The sequence below is a fragment of the Pelophylax lessonae genome (assembly GCF_965119305.1).
Source record: "Pelophylax lessonae genome assembly, chromosome: 5".
NCBI lineage: Eukaryota > Metazoa > Chordata > Amphibia > Anura > Ranidae > Pelophylax > Pelophylax lessonae.
The window spans coordinates 428,364,872-428,384,106 of record NC_138772.1 but is presented as its reverse complement, the minus strand read 5'-3'; the positions used below and the strand labels follow the sequence as shown (position 1 = coordinate 428,384,106).

Sequence of the window (19,235 nt, the reverse complement as noted above, 5' to 3'; positions counted from 1 at the left end):
ACTAAGGGTGCATGTACACAGACCCAGTCTCGTGTCCGCGACGGCCGAATCAGATTAAGGATCTGATGAGACAGGTGAGGCAGGGAAGGGCGGGGGACATTGTTATGTTTTCCGGGTGAGCTTAGTATACAATCAGGGGAGGGCCACCCACTGCGATCCCTCAAAGGGGACGCAGACCAAGGGCCCACGAATGGACCACCTACTGGACCCCGCAAAAAAGCAAGGGGGGGGGGGGGGGTCGCCCTCCAAGCCCATCCATAGAGGCCCGCAGGCAGGGTACTCTGATGGCCCCCCAGCGCTAAAAAAAGGGGCAGGTGCCCTACACAATAATGGCGGCATGGCTGCTATCAAAAAATAAATCGCCCCCACAGCGCCACCCCTTCCAAGGGAGGTGCCAAGCTGGCTGCATGGCCTAGTAGGCCGCAACCTAAATTTTTGTGGAGGCCCAGCCGCAAGTGCACAGTTCCCAGCCAGGCAGATGCCCAAAGGAAGAGCTGGGCAGCCCCCCACCCCACTGGGGCAGGCCCCCCCCAACGGAGGCACCCAACTGGGCCGCATGGCCTAGTAAACCGCGGCCTAAGATTTGCATGGATGCCAAGCCGCTTGGGCGTGAGCCCCAGCGGAGCTGACCACCCAGGGGCAGAGGGGAGAACAGATACACAGGAGGGTAGTGGCTTCATCCACCCTTACTGGGCCCCCCCATACATAGCTCCCGACCAGTAGGCCGCAAAGCCACGGCCTAAATATTTGGCCACGTGGGGAGCGGACCTGCCATCTGTTCTCCCAGCCGAACAACTGCAGCAGGAAAACCCAGAGGACATCCCTGCCCTAGGCACCAACCCCCAGGGCAGCTCCAACAAGCCCCGTTTAAGAGCATGTGGCAAAAGCCTGCTCATAACCTCATCCGGGGGGGGGGGGGGGGCAGAAGACCCACAGTGACCACTGAGGGGCTTGTGGGAAGGAGGGGGAACCAAGGGGTCCCACCTTTCCAGGGAGGGGCCCACGTCCACCCCAAAACCCTTCAGGGGAAGAGGGGGGACAGATACTTACCAGGAAACAGGGTGTGCACCGTTCCGGACAGACCACTTCATCAGAATCTTAAAATCTTATCTTGGAGTACAGTACAGGACGTGTATTTATAGTCCATGGGTTATATGCATTACCTTTAGTGATGGAATACTGGTAAAAAAGAAAAAAAAATGCTAATTGCTAGAGTCACCCACAGGGAACACTAACTCCGCCCACTCTGTTTTTAAGCAAGCAAGCAAGCAATAAGGAGTTATCAAAACACAGAAGGGCATGTGTCCTGTATTGTACCTCCAGGATCAGAAAACACACAGGTAAGTCAACATTCCTACAGTACAGGATTTGTATTCATAGATTATGGAATAAGCTTGAGGGGTGGTATAGTAAACAGAATTGCCAACAGGCCCACATGAAACCTAAGTTTAAAGGGAAACTCCAGTCAGAAACAAAATTTTTCCTATTAATAGTATGTTAAATATCTTTGTCTTCGATATTATTCATTTTCTGGCTAGCTGCTTGTGTAACTTAGAAAGTTAAAACTAGAAACTAGACAAACCTCTTCTTTCTGTTCTTCACCGACAACACTATCTCACTATCAGAATTTGCCAAGCTGTCTTTCACTACCTGAAAAGGTTGTCAGTCTTTCTTAGATATGTCTAGACCTGCCCACCCCACCCCTCCTATCTTTCTTTGAGAGAGAAAGAGATCATGTGATTGGCGCAATATATGAAAGAAATAAGGTACAAAAAGGAAAATTTTTTTGAAAGTTTAGAAGGATACAGATCGAGTTTGATTGCTCATTACATGTGAGTAATGAGTTTTAGGTTCCGTTTCCTAGTGCGACTTGTGATGCAACTTTGTGTGTCAAGTCGCATGACAAGTCACAGCCCATTGATTTAAATGGCACCAGTTCCCATCTATGCCACTTTGAAAATCAGCGACTTTGAAAGGGTACCTGCACTACTTTGATGCAAATTTTAATGCGACTGATCCAGAGAGGGTAAAGTTGGATCAAACCTACACTCAGTCGCACAACTTAGAGTTGCACTAGTGGAAACGTAGCCACTAGGCTAGAGTGCGACCTTGAGTGCAGCTTTGATCCAACTTAGCACTCTCTGGATCAAAGTCGCATCAAAAATTGCATCAAAGTAGTGCAGGTACGTTTTCAAGGTTGCTGATTTTCAAACTTGCATAGATGGGAACGGGTGTCATTGAAATCAATGGGCTGTGACTTATGTGACCTTGTGTGTCCAAAGTTGCATGACAAGTCGCACTAGTGGAAACTAAGCTTTAGTCGTTTCCATTATTGCGATTTAGAGTGCGACTTTGATCCAACCTTACACTCTCTGGATCAAAGTTGCATCAAAAGTCGCATCAAAGTAGCCTAGTGGCTAAGTTTCCACTAGTGCGACTCTAAGTTGTGCGACTGAGTGCAGCTTTGATCCACTTTGATCCAAGGAAGAGCTGATCCTAGATCTAGAAAACAAGGTTGCAACAATGCGCAACATTAACAACCTGGAAAGGAGCTTGGACATTACCCAGCAGGTTCTGGCGAGGGCCAGCATAGAGGAGGAAGGAGACGTGGAGATGCAGGCAATGGAGGTAGGCAGCTGGGTGACAGTTAGGAGGAGGGGGTAGAGGGAAGAGCGTTAGGGAGGCCAGTCCTGAGCTGGTATACCCCAACAAATATGCCAAGTTGCATGATGTTGGGGATATCAGCTCAGGGGGTTGCAGTGCTGGAGCAGTCGCCCTCCTCTAGCTGCCAGGGGAGAGAAGGCACCGGCAAGGAGGGGGGGCAGAGACTCCGGAAAGGTCAGACAGGTTGTGGTAGTCGGGGACTCTATTAAGAGGACAGAGAGGGCCATCTGTCAAAACGACCGCGAGCGCCGAACAGTATGTTGTTTACTGGGCGCTCGGGTTCGGCACATTGCAGGTCGGGTAGACAGATTGTTGGGCGGGGCTGGGGAGGACCCAGCAGTCATGGTGCATGTAGGCACTGATGACCAAGTAAGAGGAAATTATTTCAGGGTCTTAGGGAATAGATTAAGGAAAAGGACCTCCAGGGTGGTTTTCTCTGAATTACTGCCTGTACCTCAAGCCACACTAGAGAGGCAGAAGGAGCTTAGGGAGCTGAACAAGTGTCTGAGGAACTGGTGTAGGAAGGAGGGGTTTCGGGTTTCTGGAGAACTGGGCTGACTTCTCAGTCGGTTACTGGCTCTTTAGCAAGGACGGGCTGCACCTTAATGGGGACGATACAGCCCTTTTGGGAAGAAAGGTGGCCACAAAGTTGGAGGGGCTTTTAAACTAGGTGTTTGGGGGGGGGGGGGGCTCCAAAGTAGTGCCAGTTAATAGAGAGTAAAAGACAGAAGCTACTATGGGGGCAGTAGTGACTATATAACCACAACGACAACCAGTGGGGGGTGGATGAGTGGACAAACCGCAAACCAAGTAGGCATAAGTGTAATGATAAATCATTATCAACTCCAACATCACTAAGTGGGGTATACACAAATGCCAGGAGCTTAGCAAATAAAATGCAGGAATTGGAACTGCTATTACACAAGGAGGACATAGACCTAGTAGGAATAACAGAAACTTGGTTTGATCTGTCACACGGCTGGCTGGAAAATATTGATGGATATTCTGTGTATAGGAAGGACAGGGATGGCAAAAGAGGGGCAGGGGTACGTCTATATATCAAAAATAGCGTAAGGGTGGTAGAGAGGAGTGACATAATAGAAGCGATGAGGGCGGAGGTGGAATCCGTGTGGGTAGAACTCCATAAGGAAGGAGGAAAGTAAGTGTGAGTATGTTATAGGCCCCCCAACTAAAGAGAGGAGGTAGAACTGGAATTTCTTTCACAGTTGGGTTTAGCAGCTAATCAGGGAGAAGTCATTGTAATGGGGGACTTCAATTACCCCGACATTGACTGGGAAGAGGGGACAGCTCACTCTGTAAAGGCCAGGCATTTCATGAATGTCTTACAGGACAACTACATGTCACAGATGGTAGATTCCCCTTCTATAAAGAATGCATTGCTAGATCTGTTAATTACGAACGATTCAGGCCTAATCTCAGATGTAGAAGTACGGGACAACTTGGGCTCTAGTGATCACAGGATGATTAGATTTAAAGTAAATCATAGAACAATAAGACATGGGGGGGAATATAGGGACTCTAGTCTTCAAAAAGGCAAACTTTCCTAAATTGTGCTCATTAATTGAGAACATAGACCGGGACCAAACCCTAGGAACACTGAAAAAAAAAAAAAAGGAATGCTTTTGGAACATATAACAAAAATATCGCACAGTGCATTCCAATGGGAAATAAATTTAGAAGAGCCAAAGTAAAACCGGGGTGGTTAAACCATAATGTAAAAATGCTTATTAGAGAGAAATAAAATGGCCTTTAAGAAATACAAATCAGAGGGGACATTATCAGCTTTTCACCAATACAAGGAATCTAACAAGAAATGTAAAAACGGAATCAGGATGGCTAAAAATTATTTTGAAAGACACATAGAGGAGAGTAGGAGAGTAAAAAAAAAAACCCTAAGAAATTCTTTAAATACATTAATAGCAAGAAAGCAAGGTCAGAGCACATTGCACACATAATTAACAATGATGGGAGGTTGGTTACAGAGGACACAGAGAAGGCAACTGTGCTAAATACTTTCTTCTCCTCGGGTTTTACACACGAGAGGAGTGGTATACAGACCAGACTGTCTGGTTAGCACAACACCACAAGACTTGTCGCAGTGGCTATCAGAGGGCAAAAATCAAGGAAAGACTTGATAGCATTAATACTACGAAATCGCCTGGACCGGATGGCTTGCACCCGAGAGTACTCAAGGAACTCAGCAGGGTTATATCTGGACCGTTATTCCTAATCTTCACAGATAGTATATTGACAGGAACTGTACTGGGTGACTGGAGGAAAGCTAATGTGATACCAATATTCAAAAAAGGGAGGGGGGATATTCCAGGAAACCATAGACCGGTCAGCCTGACATCAATAGTATGTAAATTATTGGAAGGGTTGATAAGGGACTACATCCAAGATTTTGCTAAGGACAACAGTATCAGCAATAATCAGCACGGGTTCACAAAAGGACGTTCTTGCCAAACCAATCTGCTAACATTTTACGAGGAGGTGAGCTAGATGGGGGGGGGGGGGGGAAGGAAACCTGTGGATGTGGTGTATCTGGATTTCACTAAGGCATTCAACACTGTTCCCCACAAACGCTTAAAATACAAGCTAAGGTCTGCAGGCATGGACCTCAGGGTTTGTTCTTGGATAGAGAACTGGTTACATGGGCATGTCCAAAGGGTGGTGATAAATAATGCATATTCAGACTGATCTAGAGTGGTAAGTGGGGTCCCCCAGGGCTCAGTCCTGGGACCAATTTTGTTTAATTTATTCATCAATAACAGAGGAAGGAATCAGTAGCTCAATCTGAGTTTTCGCGGATGACAAAGATATGCAAGGCAATAACTTCTCAACAAGATATAGAAATCTTACAGGAAGACCTGAACAAATTAACAGAGTTGGGCAACTACGTGGCAAATGAGATTTAACGTAAAGAAGTGTAAGGTATTACACTTGGGGGCAAACAACAAAGCAAATTATGCTCCGGGGGGGGGGGGAGGGAACCTCAGTGGGAATCCAGAATGGAGAAGGATTTGGGGATTCTAGTGGAGGATAGACTAAGTAGTAGCATGCAATGTCAGGCTGCGGCTGTCAAAGCCAGCAGAATATTAGCATGCATAAGGAAGGGGATATATGCCAGAGATAAAGCTATAATCCTACCACTTTATAAAACCCTGGTTCGGCCACACCTGGAGTATTCTGTCCAGTTCTGGTAGCCAATCCTCAGAAAGGATGGGCTGGAACTGGAGAAAGTCCAAAGAAGGGCAACTAAACTAATTAGGGGATTGGATGACCTTAGTTATGAGGAGCGATTAAAAGCGCTTCATTTATTCTTCTTGGAGAGGAGACGCCTGAGAGGGGACATGATAGCGATCTACAAATACATCAATGGCGATTCTAGCATAAGTAGAAAACTAGTCCCAAGGAGTGCAGTGCAAGAAGACACGTGGCCACACAATGAGATTAGAGGAGAGGCGGTTTAACCTTATGCTGCGTAAGGGGATCTTCACTGTAAGGGCGGTGAGAATGTGGAACTCTTCCACAAATGGTGGTAGCTGCAGGGAGTATGGCTACTTTTAAAAGACTTTTGGGCGTGCACACACACACACCTATGCAGGTTGAACTGGATGGACTGATGTCTTTATTCAACCTCATCTACTATGTAACTTTACACTCTCTGGATCAAAGTTGAATCAAAAGTAGTGCAGGTACCTTTTCAAAGTCGCATAGATGGGAATGGGTGCTATTGAAATCAATGGGCTGTGACTTATGTGACTTTGTGTGTCCAAAAATGCAATTTTTTAAGTGTCACCACACAGTGGTACTGCGGACACAAAAATGTACACTAGTGCCTTGTCCTTGGATTAAGTATGTAAAAAATAGAGAAAAGTGGAAATAATGGACTTTGATGGCACAACACAACCTCACAAAAAGGCTAGTTTAGACTAAGATATACATTTTATTATAAAATCAAATAAAGACAAGTGTTTACAATAAAATACTTCAAGTATCAAAATTGTATCTTTATCCTACATTCCCATGGGCCATCACCCTTAGTTGGTTCGATAGACATATTCAAAATGCAATCAACATGGAACCTGTAATAATGGACTCCTGCTGTAAATTATAGGTGGGTGGCCAACAGTGGGGTACAATGTCCAGAAATAGGCAGTTCTGTTCAGCCCGACATGTTTCACGCTTCTTCAGGAGCTTATTCTAGTAAGAAAAATATTTCTATATAAAAAAAGACAAAAATGGATCATCAACATTCATGTTCATTCAATCACATACTAAACAAATTCATTTTTGTTTAGTACATGATTGAATGAAATATACACACACACACACACATACATACATATATACATACACACACACACACACATTCGTATGTTGATTATACATTTTGTCTTTTATATAGAAATATTTTTTCTTACCATTTTATTACTACCCATTTCTGGATATTGTACCCCACTCTTGGTCACCCACCTATAATTTACAGCAGGAGTCTGTTATTACAGGTTCCAGGATTGTATTTTGTGTGTCCAAAGTCGCATGACAAGTCACAATAGTGACTTTAGGCTATATTTCCACTACTGTGATCTAGAATGCGACTTTGATCCAACTTTAAACTCTCTGGATCAAAGTCAAGTCAAAAGTTGCATCAAAGTAGTGCAGGTACCATTTCAAGATCACTGATTTTCAAAGCTGCATGGATGGGAACTGGGTGGCATTGATTAGTCACACTAGTGGAAATGTAGACTTAGTGTGGTTGCCTGTACTATGATCATTGTAGACTAAGCTGAGACCCCAGAGACCTTCCAGCTACAATGACAGTTCCTCCCCTCCCCCCATGTCCAGCTTCCTTCTCCTATGGTAGTCTTCATTCAAAGCCCAGCACAGCTATACTGTATATGTGCACTACCCCTCCCCCCGTGAATTATTTCTTCATTTTCTCATCAATTAGGATGCACAACGCATCAGCTCCTCCCATTCTGTATATGCCCACTGGCTACCCAGGAACAGTGTCCCTCCCTGGAAGTGATGTCACTAGCTTTCAGTAACTACACCCACTTGCTGCTCTTGGACTCAGCAGGAAGAGGGATTGAAGTCATGCGACAGCATTGACAACTGCAAAAGAATGGTAGAAAAACTGGGATTTTTTCATTTTGACACAAAAGGCTGAACTCTGCTCAAATTAATTATTGCAGGAGAGAATTTAAGGTATTAGGCTGTACTTTCACTTTAAAAACAAACAAAAAAGAAAAACACATTTACATAACAGCTGAAGCACCTTGTAGCCAAAGCTCACATCAGCCTAAACCTCTACTTGGTGAATGCATAAACAAAGGACCAGATGGCAGCCTTAAATATCTGGGAAGTAGATGCTCGAGGTTGGAAAGTCCAAGAGACACCAACAGCCCTTGTGGAATAGGTTCTGATAAGGAACTAGTTCCTCTTCTTTCTAAGGGCATATGCCTTGGAAAAGAGTTGCCTGATCCACCTAGTAATAAGCCCATGACATGATTATTCCACATCATTAAGTTGAATTTAAAAAAAAGAAATATACTTCTCCATACACGAACCAGTGCATCACTGAAAAAAAAAAAAAAAGGGAGTCTCCCAGAGTGGGTTAAATGGAGCGCTATGTGGGCGGCTCTAGCAAGTTTTTTTTTTTTTTAACCAATCAACTGAAGCTAGCTGCATGTAAACCACGGTCTATGAATGAAGATACTTTGGGGCTGGGTTGATTTGCTAAAACTGGAGACTGCAAATTCTGGTGCAGCTCTGCACAGAAACCAATCAGCTTCAAGTTTTTTTGTCAAAGCTTAATTGATCAAGCTGAAGTTAGAAGCCGATTGGCTACCATGCACCCAAATTTTGCGCTCTCCAGTTTTATTGAAATCAAATTCATGTGCGTGTAAAGGCAGGTGTCCCAATATTATCCTTTAATCTTCACTGTGACCAAGGTACATATAACTACAGTCAGCACAAACTAATATACAAGAATGAAACATGCAGTGTACAGATGGTCCAACCAAACAGATGTTTTTATTCCCCCTAAAGCTGCCCAGAGAGACCAAGTGGAAAATGTACCCAATTTCTATACAGTAAAACTGTCCCATTTTTACTCATTTTAAGGCAGGATACACTGCAAGTAAATTCACATTAAAAAAATAAAAAAAATGTAAATAACTAACTTACCCAAAACTTTCTGCACTCTTTGTATCTGATAAAGTAATTGGTACACATCTCTTTTTTGTAGTTATTGGTATTCATACACTTTGTAGATGCATCACTTTCCTAAAAAACAAAGGAATAGCATTTTTTGACACATTATCATGTGCAAAATACCAACTAAAAAGCAAACCAAAAAAAAAAAAAAAAGATTTCTGACTTACCGTAAAATCAATTTCTCTGACAGACACAGCTCCTGATATTCATAACCATTGGTTATACTGCCCCCTAAAGGAGCAGGATACTAGGCAGAAAATAATTCTGGATACACCCATGGGCAGTCCCAGGGGGTATACTCCCTCTCTCTACTATAGCCACTCAGTTTTGTTCCAAGCAGTGTCAGGAATTATAACTCCACAGAGGGGTGGGTGCCGTGTCCGTCAATGAACATCAGAGAAATGGATTTTACGGTAGGTCAAAATCCCATTGTCTTTCGTTCATTGACGGACACAGCTCCTGATATTCTTAACCATTGGGACGTCCCAAAGCAGTGTTAAACATGAGGGGTGGGAACAACAAAAAAATTCCCAAGGCTAAACATTAGCCAACCAAGCAACAGGAGCTCAACCAAACAGCTGGAACCCACCTGAAAAAAAAAAAAACACACACACACACACACACACACACACACACACACACACACCCTCAAAGAGGATCAGGTCCTCTTAAACAGCAGCCTGCTAAACATTGCAGCCAAAAGAAGCATCTGCAGATGTCAACACATCTACTTTATAAAACTTTGTAAAAGTGTGCACCGACTGCAGACATTTGGTACTCTATTACTTTGCCTCTCTTGTTGCTGCCCTGCAGCTCCACTGTACTCCAATACTGTTGTTACTGTTTCTACATGGCTGTATTCTGGAGATATGTCATCACTTTATATTGTACTCCATTACAAGCACTCAATCCATTACAAGCACTCGCGATCTTTGTCATCCATTACAAGCACTCACGATCTTTGTCAATGTGTTTAATTTTTTTTTCAATAAAGACTAATGTTTAATGGAAAAAAAAAAAAAAAAAAAAAAAAGTGTGCACCGACAACCAGGTGGCCACCTTGCAAACCTGCGTCAATGACGCCCGATGACGGAAAGCCCAGGAGGCACTAAGCCCTCTAGTAGAGTGCGCCGTGACAGGGAAAGAAGGAACCTGACCCTTGATGTAATAGGCCTGAACCACCCTCTGTCTGATCCATCTGGAAATGGTCGCAGAGAAAGGGGACAACCCTTTGAGGTCCATCCGTGAGCACAAAAAAAAAAAAAAAAAAAAAAAAAAGTCTGACTTCCTGAAAGACTCCATAGCTGCCAGGTACACCCTAATTACCCGGACCACATCCAAACCATGCAAGGCAATTTCCTTCGGATGTTTAGGCCTGGGACACAGGGAAGGCAGCACAATGTATTTATTCAAATGAAAAATCAGAGACAACCTGTGGAAGGAACGACGGACAGGGGCGAAGAACCACCTTATCCCTGTGAATCACCAGGTAAGGTGAATGACAAGATAATGCTGCCAGTTCTGGCACCCTGCGTGCAGAGGTGATGGTAGGCCACCTTCTGGGACAATGTAAGCAGGGCAATCTCCTGAATATTTTCAAACGGAGGCTTCTGTAGAGCTGAAAGCACCAAAATAAGATCCCAAGGCGGCAACGGAGCCTGCACTGGAGGAACCAAATGTCGGGACACCCTGAAGAAAGGTACACACCAGGGACTGTGTGGCAAAAGGTCATTGGAAGAAGACCGCCAAAGCCGACACCTGGCCCTTAATGGTACTCAAGGCCAATTTCTGTTAATCCCCCCGTTGAAGAAAGGTCAATAACCGAGCCACCAGGAAAGAGGGAGGAAGAACCCCAAGACACTCACACCATGCAATATAAGTATTCCACCTACGATGGTAGATCTTCCTAGAGGTAGATTTCTAACCTTCAACAGTGAAGGAATCACCGACAGATAAACCCCTATCCTTCAGCACCTGGCATTCAACAGCCAAGCCGTCAAAACCAGCGACTGTAAAGCAGGATGGAAGATCAGTCCTTGGGACAGCAGATCCTCCCTGAGAGGAAGCTTCCAAGGAATGTCAGCGACTAACCAAACCAGATTGGCGAGTCCAGTCAGGAGCCACCAAGATGAATGGAATTCCCTTCTGCCTCGAACCTGCATAGAAGTCTGGGCAGAAGCTTGAGAGGAGGGAAGGCATTAAATCAGACGATACTGACCCCACAGGGCCACCAGCGCGTCTGCGGTGTCCGCCAGAGGATCCCTTGACCGAGCTACAAACCCCTGCACCTTTCTGTTGAGCCAAGATGCCAACAGACCCACCTCGGGGGTGCTCCACCGGAGACACAGCCGTGGTCCAATGCCTGCCGACTGAGGTAATCTGCCTGCCTATTTTCCACCCCGGGAATGTGTATGACAGAGAGGGCTGGAACCAACTGTTCTTAGAATTCACCTTAGAATGCCAGCTAACTTCAGAGCCGCCAGGACATTTCTTGTGCCCCCCTGGTGATTGACATAAGCCATGGCCGTGGCATTGTCCGATTGAATGCACACTGGACAACCCTGAAGTGGTTCCGTCCAATGATCCAGACATAGTCTGATCGCTCGGAGTTCCAAGACATTGATCGGGAGTCTGGACTTCCAGTGTACAGATTCCCTGAGCAGAATACTTGCCTAGGACACCTCCGGACAGGCTGGCATCCGTGGTGACCACTGTCCAATACAAGGGGAGGATTTTCCCAGCTGAAGCGCCAGAGAACGAAGCCACCATATCAGGACTCCTTCAGCCGGATCTGATTGTCCAGATACTGCGGAGTCTTGTCACATTTGGTCAGAATTTCCCTTTGCAGGGACCTCGTATGGAACTGTGCAATCCTGTGTGATCCGCCTCCAGGTCATGGCGTTGGAGCTTAGCCCACTCGGTCACAGTTTGCGACACTAGGGCAATGGTGAATACTGGCCTCATTGCCGAACCAGCCAGAGTGTACATAGTGCGGGCCACAGCCTCCGCCTTCAGGTCAGCTGGATCTTTAAAGGCCAGGGGACCCTTCATCCGGAATTATGGTTGCCTTGTTTAACCTGGAAACCGGTGGCACAGTCCACTTCTTAAGAAGGGACTCCTGATAGGGGTAACGCCTAGTAAAACGCTTAGGGACCCCACGGGGACGCTTGGTCTTTCCCACTCCTTAGCGACAATTCTGCCAAAATAGGCAGGGAAAGAAAAAAAACCTTTGCCGCTTTGGATGGCTTGGGAGTGCTTCAGGTGCGTCCTCCATCTTCAGGGTCTCATGTAAAGATACAATCAGTGCATCCACCAGCGCCTCTCCGTGCGCAGTCGCATTTGTGGAGGAATCTTCTTTACCATCGGAGGATTCCAGGTGCATGGTAGCAGACCCAGCAGGGTGACCGATGTCCCCGGCAGCCGAATCAGATTTAGGATCCAATGAGAAAGATGAGGCAGGGGGGGCACTTTTTGCTAGCCTGTCACCCACAAGCCACCTCCACCCAGGACACAAGGGACTCCAGGACCAAAGTCAGTCCATGAATGGATGATTGGGACCCGCAGGGCACCGCAGCCTCAGAATGGATCAGGTGGGGAAACGTGCTCCAAAGACTCCATGAGTCACCAGGGGGACCCCACAAAAAAAAAAAAAAAAAAAGTGTAACACCGCTAAGGGACAACCCCCACCGTGCTGGCAGCACCACCCAGTCACCAGGTACAAAGCACCAAGTGATCCTCAGCAGAGGAAGAGGACCCCACCAGATTCACCACCCACAGAAACAGATACCTGCAGCCCAACCATGAAAATCTGCACTACACGTGCGTGCGGCGATCAGGAAGTAAAATGATCCAGGAGACAGCACCAAGGGATCAGGAGGGGCTCCCACCGCCAAAATCACTGCCCGCAGGGCTCCACTGTCATGGCCGCCGCTATTTGCAATGGCAAACCACAATATAATGGCAGCCGGACTACACAAACATGGCCATCGTGTATAGAAACACACAGGCTACAAAAAATGGCCGCCCCATGAGGCTTACAGGGACCCAGGAGGGAGACCAGGCCTCAAGGACAGATACAGGCACGATGGGGGGCCCTGGCAGGAGCCCCCACCAGGAACAACTCCCCCCCCCCCACACGATCGTCCGGTCGCTGGTGGCGAACCCCCATCGCCAGTTAGCGCCCTGCCCCCATCCCAGGAAAGTGGCCAGACCACCTAAACAGCCCCGGCAGGAGGGGGGGGGGCAGGAGGAGAGACTTGGCAAGGGGAGTGGCTGTGGGAAGGAGGGCAGGGGTGTGACCATTCCACATCCACCCCAAAACCCTTCAGTGGAGAAGCAGGGGACCACTAGTCACCATACCAGGAACCAGTCGGGCACAGCTCTAGACAGAACCCCTCTCCATCGAAATGGGGGGCTGTCAGCCAGGAGGAACGTTGCGACTTGGGCCTGAGCCCCGTTCATATGCGACCTCGTGAGGCATTTAACTCGCAGGCAAGCCCCCGTCCAGTGGGGCTATGTCACGGCCGACCTAGCGCAGAGCTAAGGTCTGCGCACGTTCGCTGGCCAGACTGGGGTGACCACTGGATCTAGATTATCCAGCCTGTCGCCCAGTCCGGCAGTTGATTGTAGGTCTCACAGGAAAAAAAAATGTTCTATCTAAAAAGAAAACAATTGACAGGACCAGAGATCCAGCAAGGAACTAGGTCCTTACTTCTGACTAGTGGCTATAGCAGAGAGAGGGAGTATATTCTCTGGGACTGCCCATGGGTGTAGCCAGAATTCCTTTCTGCCTAGTGTCCTACTCCTGTAGGGGGCAGTATAACTAATGGTTATGAATATCAGGAGCTGTGTCCATCAATGAACGAAAGGGAATTTCTAATTTTTATTTCTTTTATTTGTATTGGTATGACAAAAAAAAAAAGTGGAGAAACAAAAAGCCAAATCTGACACTTTTCATGCAAAACTCAAAAGATGGACTAGACAGAATTATTGGCACCTTCTCAAAATTGTAAGATATAATTTTATGCCAAGTATGTGATGTTCCTATAATTTGTAATGAAACTCACCTGTATCAATTAACAGGTGCAATATAGAAATCACACTGGCAACCAGAAAAAAAATGTACTCAAAATGTACTCAACCTTTCTGTTGTGTGTTTGTGTTTCATGTGTTTCATGGAGAAAAGAAAAGCAGCAAAGAATTGTCTGAAGATTTGAAAACAAAAATTGTGGAAAAGCATAGACAAGCTCAAGGGTAAGTCCATCTCCAGAGATCTTGATGATCCTGTGTCCACTGTGCGCAACATTGTCAAGAAGTTTACAGCCCATGGCATTGTAGCTACTCTCCCTGGATATGGACAAAAGAAAAAGAAAATTGATTAAAGATTTAAACGAAGGATTGTTTGAATGGTGGATAAAGAACCACGATCTACTTCCAGATAAATTCAAACTGACCTTCAGGCACAGGGTACAATTGTGTCAGCTCACACTATATGTCATCATCTGAATTAAAAGGGACTCTATGGTAGGAGACCCAGGAGGACCCCACTGCTGACACAAACATAAAAAAGCCAGATTGGAGTTTGCCAAAACATACCCGAAGAAGCCAAAATAATTTTGGGAGAATGTGCTGTGGACAGAAAAAAAAATATTACTGCTTTTTGGTAAAGCTTATCATTCTGCTGATTTCAGAAAAAGAAATGAGAAAAAGAATACAGTCCCTACAGTCAAACATGGTGGAGGTTCAGTGATGTTTTGGGGTTGCTTTTCTGCTTCAGGCACTGGATGTCTTGACTGTGTGCATGGCATTATGAAATCTACCAAAGCATTCTGGGGTGCAATGTAGGGCCCAGTGTCAGAAAGATTGGTCTCACTCAGAGGTTAAGGGTCCTACAGCAGGACAATGGCCCAAAGCATACATCAAAAAGCACTCAGAAATGGTTTAAGACAAACGCAGGAGAGCACTGAACTGGCCAGCAAGGAGTCCAGATATAAATCCCATAAAACACCTGTAGAGAGATCTCAAAACAGCAGTTGGGAAAAGAAACCCTTCCAATCTGAGAGACCTGGAGCAGTTGGCGATAGAAGCGGTCCAAAATTTTAGTAGAGGTGTAAGGTACTCATTAATGGTTTACAGGAAGCGATTGATTTCAGTTATTTTTTCCAAGGGGTGTGCTACTAAATATTAAGTTTAGGGTGCCAATAATTTTGTCCAGTTAATTCTTGGAGTTTTGCGTGGAATATGTCAGATTTGTTTCTCCGCTTTTTTTGTGCCATACCAATACAAACAAAAAAAAAATAAAAGTGAGAATGCCTAAACTAGTGACTGACCGATATCGTTTTTTTAACACCGATATTTTGGTCATCTGATATCGGCCGATATTTTCGGACATTACATTTTTTTTTAATGTCTACAGGTACTGTGGTGGAGGGATCTGGGGGTCTAAAAGACCCCAAACCCCTCATCTGCACTTAAAAGCATTCAAAAATGCCAAGTTTTGGCTGTTTTGAATGCTGTAAGTTTTTTGAATCTCGGCGCAGCCAGTACCCGGAAGTGATGTCATATGACATCACGTCCGGGTACTCAGTGCAGAATTTAAAAAAAACGGAGACCTGGTCAGACGGCGGCGGTGCAGGTAGGATGCCCGGGTCTTCTGGTGGGACGGGAGACCCGGGGCGAGCCGCGGAAGGCGGCGGGGGGGGGGGGGTTTGGGGGGGGAACGTCCCCTCCCACTCCTTGTAATGACAGCCACGTGGCTTCTCAGCCCTATCGGTTGTCATTACAAGTCAGCCGACGGTCAGCTACAGACACCGGTACCGGGGTGATGCCTCTAGCTGCAGGCATCACCTCGGTACATGCACTTCCCCTAAATATCGGCAATATCGGTAAATCCAAAGGCCGATTCCGATATATCGGGGAAAGTACATATCGGCCACCGATATATTGGTGTTGCCGCTAATCAGTCCATCTCTAGCCTAAACATTTGTAATTGCAACAATTTTCTAGGGCAAAGAGGTGCATTATCTGATAGAAATGCAGGGGTGCCAATATTTTTGTCAGTGACTGTATGATATTATATAAATATATAATATATTTATTTTTTTAAAGCAAAAAATAAAAAATGTGTGTTCATAAATCATTCTTTTAATTTTTTAACTTCCAACTAACCTCTACGCATGGATTAGTATCAATATTTCTAAGTGTAGCCATCTTACTGAAAAATAAAAAAAAAAAAAGAACAAATCACAAAATTAGGTTTTCATGTTATACAATGCAAGTATCAAATCACCAAATTTTCAACATTGACTCAGTCTATGTAAATTCTTTTAAATCTAAAATTATTTGAGTGGAAAATCACTCTATAATCTATGGAGATTAAAACAGCCATATAACACATGTATTATTATTATACAGTTTGCGCAGCACTTTACAACATGAGGGTAGACAGTACAGTTACAAAACAATTCAATGCAGAACTTTGTTAAAATATGCATAGCACCAGGTTTGACTTCTGTCTGCACTGCGGTTGATCAGCAATCAGCATTGGAAACTGCCAGTTATTATCAATGACCCCATATAATTTATGGTGTCACTCAGCTCACACCCCATGCTAGCTACATCTTGTGAAGCCTGACTGGGAAACGCTTACTATGTGCCCTGATGCGATCAAAGACATAAGGGCTAAGCAACAGCATGAGATGCATGGTGCTGTTGGTAAATGGTCAGCAGTTTTCAATGTTGATGTTTAGACAGAAATCAAAAATGGTTATTTATCAAGGTACTAGAGGAAGTAACACATGAAGGGGAACATATTTTAGATACAACCCAACTGCTGCAAGTATTATATTCTATTGATGGATTAACCACTGATGGCATACAGGTGCATCTCAAAATTAGAATATCAAAAAGTTAATTTTAGTAATTCAATTAAAAAAGTGAAACTCATTGTATATAGACGTGTTACACACCGAGTGATATTTTAAGCATTTCTCTCTTTTAATTTTGATGAACATCGCTTACAGCTAGTGAAAACCCAAAATTCAGTATCCCAGAAAATTAGAATGTTACATAAGACTAATAAAAAAAAAGGATTTTTATTACAGAAATGTTGATTTACTGAAAAATGTACAGTTTAGTATGCACTCAATACTTGGTTGGGGCTCCTTTTGTATAAATGACTGCATCAATGCAGCGTGGCGTGGAGGCGATCAGCCTGTGGCACTGCTGAGGTGTTATGGAAGCCCAGGCTGCTTTGATAGCAGCCTTCAGCTCATCTGCATTGTTGGGTCTGGTGTCCCTCATCTTCCTCTTGACAATACCCCAAAGATTCTCTAACAAGTGCAAACATCAACAAATATAGCAATAATAAAAGTTCTCTGTTAGGACTCTTTCAAACGGAGTGGACCGTATTGCGATCCGCTCTGGCATTTTTTTTTTTATACAGACACGGGTGACACTTGGGTCATCTGGTCCGTATGTCCGCATATCATCCCATCCGTTTGCGGGTGATATACAGACATAATGTATGTCTATGGGGATTGCGGATGTCAGCGGATGACACCGCTGACATACGATTTTGCGTCCTTTCCGTTTTTTAAATGGAAGAAAAATAGGGTTCTGTTCCGTTCCAAAAAAAACAGGACCAGAACTGAAAGGACGCAAATCGGATGTCAGCGGATGGTCATCCGCAATCCCATTGACATGCATTATGTCCGTATATCACCCGCAAACGGATGGGGTGATATACGGACATACGGAGCGCCCGTGTTAAAGAGGCCTCAAAGTGCTTAAGTGCAGAAAACAAAAATGTTTTGTATTCTTTTACAGTGATGACATGTGTTTCCGTAATAGTCCATACAAGTAAAAACAGTGTCCCAAAAAAAATAAATAAATAAATAAATATTCTTAAAACTCCAAAAAATTATCTTCACAGGTGTAACACCGAAGTCCTTCACTACTCTAGCTAGATAAAACTCACCAGATCGATAGGCCAGTCAGATTATAGACCAGCATACAGGCTAAAATTTCTCCAAAAAGAAAGAGTGCTTTCTTCTTATTGGAGATACCAATACGTGTTCATGCGTTTTTTTCACAATGGAAACCTCCTTCGTTTCATCTTCCATACTGGATACTACTTCTGTATTCAAAATCTTTTTTTTTTTATTGGTCTTATGTAATATTCTAATTTTCTGAGATGCTGAATTTTGGGGTTTCACTAGCTGTAAGCCATAATCATCAAAAGAAAGAAATACTTGAAATATGCATCTGTATAAAAAAGGGAGTTTCACTTTTTGAATTGAATTTCTGAAATAAATAAACTTACTGATATTCTAATTTTATGAGATGCACCTATACATACATACAGCCTTTCAGTTTGAATTTGCAGGCCTTTTGAATGAACTATGAGGGTGCTCGTCAGTGCCCTCACAGTTCATTGACAACTACAGCAGTTTATTACTGCTTTAAAAACTAAATCACTGGAAGATATAAAACACCAATCAACATGGGCACAAACTCAAAAGAGTGCAGATTTACTTTCTTATAGGGAATACCTAGGAATGTTAACGGTGTCCAAGCAGTTCCCTGAAAATCAACATTTTTATCTGGAATTCCTCCTGAAAAAAAAGCAGTTTTCATGCAGCAATATTTTAGCTTTAGCTTCTGAGCTCTGTAAACAAAGGCTTTTTGGGGGGGGGGGGGGGCTATCACTCCATCTGCTGATTGCCTATGAAAACCTATTCAATTACAAAAACTAATCACACACAATCAAGTACTTTAAAATAAATATTGTAATTTTCAGTCCCAATTATAATAGGTAAAATATGTACAAAACCCACCATGTGCTCTATTCAACACAGAAGGAAAACAGGTTCTATTAAACTATTTGGTGTTTTGTGCACATGACAATCTATTTAGACCTTTCAATTTAGGTCAGGCCTGATAAAGAAAACATAGGTCTAGGGTAAGCTAGTGTCATAGCACTCAAGAGGGGGGCCCATGCTGGGTGAATACCACAGAGGTGTGATCCAACACACATATAGACAATTCACTAAGTTATGGTGGATAAAGTAAGGGAATAGGAATCACATACCACTGTTAGATGATATAATTTGGCACGCTTTGCTGCCATAATAGTGTGGCCCCTGTGGCTTACAAAAAAATAAAAAGGTCTTCCAATAATCAATGTCTCCAACAGCCCATTCAGACTGGCGCGAGCCGACTTTGTGGGGCGACCTGTGAAGTCGTGGTGCACAGCGTGCACTGCGACTTCGGCGCAACTTGCACGGACTTCATATAATTGGAGTCAATGCAAGTCGCCTCAGGTC

At 44.4% G+C, this 19,235-nt stretch overlaps 1 protein-coding gene across 1 annotated transcript in view; it reads right to left on the bottom strand.

Annotated features, from left to right (window-relative positions):
* The window catches only part of CHCHD7 (coiled-coil-helix-coiled-coil-helix domain containing 7), a 59,243-nt gene that overhangs the window by 26,339 nt on the left and 13,669 nt on the right, over positions 1 to 19,235 (bottom strand). Inside the window, exons 2-3 of the mRNA XM_082259144.1 lie at positions 16,078 to 16,123; positions 8,881 to 8,979 (exon numbers count right to left, since the gene is read on the bottom strand). Coding sequence (XP_082115270.1) covers positions 8,881 to 8,979; positions 16,078 to 16,119 — 141 coding nt within the window. The 5' untranslated portion in view covers positions 16,120 to 16,123. The remainder of the gene's footprint in view (positions 1 to 8,880; positions 8,980 to 16,077; positions 16,124 to 19,235) is intronic.